General features: G+C 50.5%; 1 protein-coding gene across 4 annotated transcripts in view; it reads right to left on the bottom strand.

Annotated features, from left to right (window-relative positions):
* Atp8a1 (ATPase phospholipid transporting 8A1) overlaps positions 1 to 4903 on the bottom strand; it is a 242534-nt gene extending 237631 nt beyond the window's left edge. Inside the window, exon 1 of one of the 4 annotated variants that reach the window (XM_039092730.2) lies at positions 4613 to 4903. In XM_039092730.2, the coding sequence (XP_038948658.1) occupies positions 4613 to 4661 (49 nt within the window). In that variant the 5' untranslated portion in view covers positions 4662 to 4903. 4 annotated transcript variants of the gene reach the window in all.
* Between the last annotated feature and the right edge of the window lie 377 nt (positions 4904 to 5280).

The raw sequence follows: 5280 nt of genomic DNA, 5'->3' as shown, positions 1-5280 counted from the left end.
GATAGCTGAGACCCAGCCACCTTGCTGCGTGTGAACAGCGTGTATTCAGGACGGTGAAGCACAAATGCCCAGGGAGCCAACAGCCTAGGACTTGATTGGCAGGCGTGGCTGCCTTCACTGGCTACTGCTACACTAGCTTTTGAGAAAGAGAAACGGCATTCTATGTGAGCAATGGGCATTTCAGTCTGTGATCACGACCACTGTCTTCAGATACTGGGATACCAGGGGAGAAACCTAAAGTACGTAGCCTTCTGTTTTTATCTGTCCATGCTTTCTGGAAAATACATCTACATGTGCTTCAGCATTCTGAACTGAAGCTTCCCAAGTTTGATTTATTTCCCCATACCTAACTTCACTATTTCTAAGAATCTTTTTTAAAAAATGTCAATTTTCTGCTTCTTTCTCTCTTTTTTTAAAAAATTGTAGCCCAGGCTAGTCTAGAAGTCTTTAGCCCAGGCTGACTTCAATACACAGCAGTCCTCTTGCCTCAGCCTCCCCAGTGTTTAGATTACAGGTGTGAACAATCACACCCAGCAGACATGATCAACTTGGGTGTGTTTATAACTCTACAGTTTGAATTCTTCTCTTCTTGTACTGAGCCTCATTGACTGGTTTGATAGAGTCCTCTCTGCTGTCAGGTTCAAGACAGTAAGGAAGAGTTCCTCAAAATGTACTTGTCCTGCAGCGGAACAGCTGCAGGCACGTGGGCCCCGGCACACCGTCTACCGCGAAGTCTCTTCAGCATCCCACCCAAGAAGCTGCATTTTCGGGCACTGGGACCTATTTCAGAAAGTGAAAATAAACAACAACAACAACAAAAGCTACTGAGAACTCTCTCTTCAAAAACAAGCAAAATAACATGTGTGTGTGTGTGTGTGTATGTGTGTATGTGTGTGTGTGTGTATGTGTGTATGTGTGTGTGTGTATGTGTGTGTGTGTATATCTCTGTTTGTGTGTGTGTATGTGTGTGTGTATGTGTGTGTATATCTCTGTGTATGTGTGTGTGTATGTGTGTATGTGTGTGTGTGTATATCTCTGTGTATGTGTGTGTATGTATGTGTATATCTCTGTGTACGTGTGTGTGTGTGTGTGTGTGTATCTGGGTGTGTGTGTCTGTATATGTCTGTCTGTCTCCTGCCCTTCACTCCCTTTAGAGTTCAGCCTCTGTGCTCCTGTGACACTCCACGCCTTGAGGCTTCTGCCCTGGCTGTCCCTCTAACTGCAACCCTCTCTCCCCAGGTCTACAGCAGGCTCCTCTTATACCTCCATCACGCATCCTTTTCAAGGAAGGCTAGCCCACCCAGCCTCCCTAGTCCTCAAGTCCATCCACCCACCTTACACGTCTGGCCTTGGCTGTTTTTCCAACAACTTTTATCAAGTAACAAATTCCACAATCTGATGGGGGGTTTGCTTTGTTCCTTCTTCATTAAGATGTGCACACTGAGGTACCCCTAACACCTAAAGAAACTGGACAGGTATGTGCTGACTGACCAAGTGACCTACTCCAGACTCTCTCTGGTTCTCAGTCCCTATTTTCTCTGCTGTTCAAACGCCATGACCCATCAGCCACAACACCTGCCCCTTCCACAGGCTTCTTGACAGATCTAACATGGTTCTTTCGGGGTGCCACTTTGTTACAAGGATTTGGCTCCACCGTGGCTGTGGAAGGCCGGCAGTGACTGTATATTAGGATCATGCTCCAGTGAGAAATTAGATTAGGCAAACTCTAAGACCTTGTCCAAACATTCAGCTCTGTGTCCGAATGACTCACTTGGCATTGACAGTGCTCCGATCCAGCAGTAACTCCACCTGTCCAAACTTATACCCTCCTCCTTCCAGGTTTCCCTCAGCCTGTAGCCACATTCCTGAAGACTCATGTAAGCCATGCCCATTTTAACCATTTGTTTTAAGCCATAATTATTACCTTCACCACTTTCCAGTTCGGAGACAGATGGCAATGTCCTTCAAGAGGTGGCTGTCTGCAGCTCGAAGCATGACCTTTGTCCTAAGGGTAACTGTTCTAGCACCTGGACCTCCTAAATCAGAATCCACACTTAACATGACCCCCTTGTGATTCTCCACACCCAGATCTGGTACGACAAGAGGCCTCTGCAGTCAGTGCTCCCTACTCACCTGCTCGTTAATAAGCCAAGACGGAAGTCCTACACTTCCATAGGATGTATGCCACCCGCGGCAAGTCCCATGTTCAATTAACAACCTACCCACTAAGAGGATCCGCTGCCCACTCTATTTAAGCCGTTCCTTTACACCTTGGTTGTAAACAAACTTACAAGAGCACAGTAGCTGTGTATCGGGCCAATCTGGATTCAGGGAACAGAAATGCATACAAGTCACTTCAAGGGAGGAGAAATGGTTTAACCCTGCATAGAATTCAGAACAGAAAACTGGGGAAGAGCGCAAAGGTTAGGCCTCCATACTAGATTGCTTCCGCTCTCTGCTCTTGATCCAGTTCCTGCTGCCCAATTCTGTATTACTTTCAGGGCACGCTACAGCCACCCGTGTTCTCTCCCACAAGCCCCTTCAATTCCGCCCCCTTTGGCTTCAATTGTCACTCTACTTGTAACCTTATGTTCAAGCTTGTGAATCACTTAGGGGTTTGACTGCCTTTGAGTCAGGAGCCCATCCTGTTCTAATGAGGCCAAGGCCAGTGCAGTTTAGAAAAAGGCCCTATTTAGCAAGAAGCAACTGTCAAAGGAGACTGTTCCCTAGGAGAGGAACCTGTGGAAGGCCAATCAACAGGCCACAACCCCAGCCCACAGTCCCAGAGACATTTAGCAACGGGCACATACTAAGGTGAAATCAACCAATACAGGGGTGAGGTGGGGGTGGGTGGGGTGGGGGGAAGAAGCTTCATTCATTCTAGAACAAGGACCCTGACACCGATGGATACTCAGGGATACCCAGACTCAATGGCAGCAGCACTTGTCTTTTTCTGAACCCCTGATACAAGTGTACCACTGAACTAGCTCTTTCCCTTTGATTAACTCACTGAGCCACCCTGAGCCAGGTTTCCTCAGCCATCATCCTCCACTTTCAACAGCCTCCAGGAATGTTGCAAGATCCCATAAGGCAACTGTGGTGAAAGTGCTCTGAACAACACAGGAGGTGCCTACCTACCACCACCTCAATGCTAATGTAAATTCTCTCAAAGCAATTCGAGCTTTATGTTGCCTTTCGATTTCTTCCCCTTCCCTCCATTCCCTCGGTTGCTGTAATTTTGAAACATCAACTGCTGTGATAACTAATATTTTAATGCCAGTTATCCTCGCTTTGTTGCTTCCGTTGCTCAAACTGTGGTTAGTGCATTCATTCATTTCACTCAAAATTGAAAAAAATTAAATTATTCATATACTAAATTCTTAAGATACAGGTCAGTTTTGATTCTGTGTCGCCTTGTCTCTTGCCTACATATTAGAGCCCAGAATACCCATTTTTCACATGAGGTCCTTACAGCTCTTACTGCTCCCGCCCCCAGAAGTCCTATTCTCCTCGTTTCTATTCCCACCCCCATCCTCATCGTCAAAAGTAAGGATTGGGGGCAGGGATGAGAATCAGTGACCATAACAAGATAGATTATTTCTCAAAATCGTGCCATTCCACAACGTTGAAGGGCAGAGTTACTGGGATGGAAAAACAGACAAACGAAAGAAAGAAAATAAAAGTAGACCGTTCCTTTTTGCCCTAATAAAACCAGGGGGGATGTTTACTGAAAAAGCTTCCCACATGCCAGACAGGAGGTGAAGGAGGCCTCCTCAGAGTGCACAGCATTTCAGTCTTTGCCAAAGCGCCCTTGCCCTAGGGCATCTGTTGCACACTTCCTACAAGTGGAACCACTCAACAGCTGGTCCTGGGTGGAGCAACGAAAGCAGCATGCACCTTACTCAAGTCAGTTCAGCCAGCCAATGTGCAGGCTTCAAGCAAAAAGAAAAACAAAAATGAAACCTCAAGCTAGAGCCTGGTGAGCCGCAGGGGGCAGAAGTGCAGAGACTGGAACACAGCCTGGTCTCCACCGAGCACCCAAACCCAATTAAGGCTTTTCCAGCCTAGAGATGCTGGGAACTGTGGATCAAAGAATCTGCGACGCCTGGGAATGGCAAACCGGCTCTTCGGGAAGCCGTGATGTGGGGGCAGCACAATGGTGGGCGCTGGAGATAGTAGGTTGGAGGGATCTATTCATGGGCATGGGCAAGCTGATTGGGAACAGGAAGATTGCAAAGATTGCGCGCTGTTGGTGAAGGAGGAGAGCCGGGCTCTTGGCTCTGGAAGGCAAGGACTGAACAGTCGCGTTGCGGTGTAAAGGAAACCTTGGGGCTCCCGCCAGCACATAAATTCCGAGGTTTTGGATCCTGGAAAGCGATTGCTAGTGCGCTGAAGGCAGAGCTGGCGGAAGGGTCCACTGGTGATCAAGGGCGACAGCCAGACTACTGGGAAAAGGAGGAGGGGGTGTATCTTCCCGGACGGACACACACACACACACACACACACACACACACACACACACACACACACACACACACATAGGATCCCGTGCTGCTCGCACCTGCCCCCAAGCACGCTGGGCTCACAGCCTCCGGCTGCGGCGCTCACTCACCTTCCGCACGAGAGCGGATCTCCGACACTGTCCTCCGCATGGTGGGCATCTCGACAGCCCCTGCAGGTAGGTCTCGGGCGGGGACTCTGCACCTGTCACGGCGCCGCGCGGGCGGGAGAGCTGGCTGCACCGCGCAGAGAGCTCAGCTGCCGCCCGGCCGCGCCTCCCACCCAGGACAGCGTCGCCACCAGGAGCCGCCTGGGCACCGGGCGGGAGGGGGAAGGCGGCGAAGGAGCTGCGTCCGCAGAGCCGCCTAGGTCTCCCCGCAGTGGCAGAGGAACGGGCTCGAGGGGCGGAGCCAGGGACGGCGCCGGGGGCGTGGTCTGCGGGGCGAGCGCTCACTCGCTGGCCTCCTGGAGTGGGGCGGGGACAGGGCCGCCGGCCTCCGGGTCCCGCCCAGTTTGGACCGTACCATCCGCGGGGAGAGGGACATCGATTCTAGCTTTCTCGGCCTCTTGGCTCACCTCAGCCCTCCTTAAGGCTAGTACAAGTGTCCCAAACCTTAATAAAAGTGGAAGAGCTGCTCTAGTTTCTGGAAGCTCTGGCATCCCCTCCAGCCACCCTCTGGCTCTACAATGCGATAGAACCGCCCGTCCTCAGGGTTCGGTGTAGGCAGCCTGAGTCTAAGGCTCTGAGACTTTGTGGTTGACGCCTCTGATGCTGTGGGG

Source organism: Rattus norvegicus, chromosome 14 (assembly GCF_036323735.1).
Source record: "Rattus norvegicus strain BN/NHsdMcwi chromosome 14, GRCr8, whole genome shotgun sequence".
Classification (NCBI taxonomy): domain Eukaryota; kingdom Metazoa; phylum Chordata; class Mammalia; order Rodentia; family Muridae; genus Rattus; species Rattus norvegicus.
The sequence above is the reverse complement of the archived record's forward strand: the minus strand, read 5'-3'. Positions and strand labels throughout refer to the sequence as shown.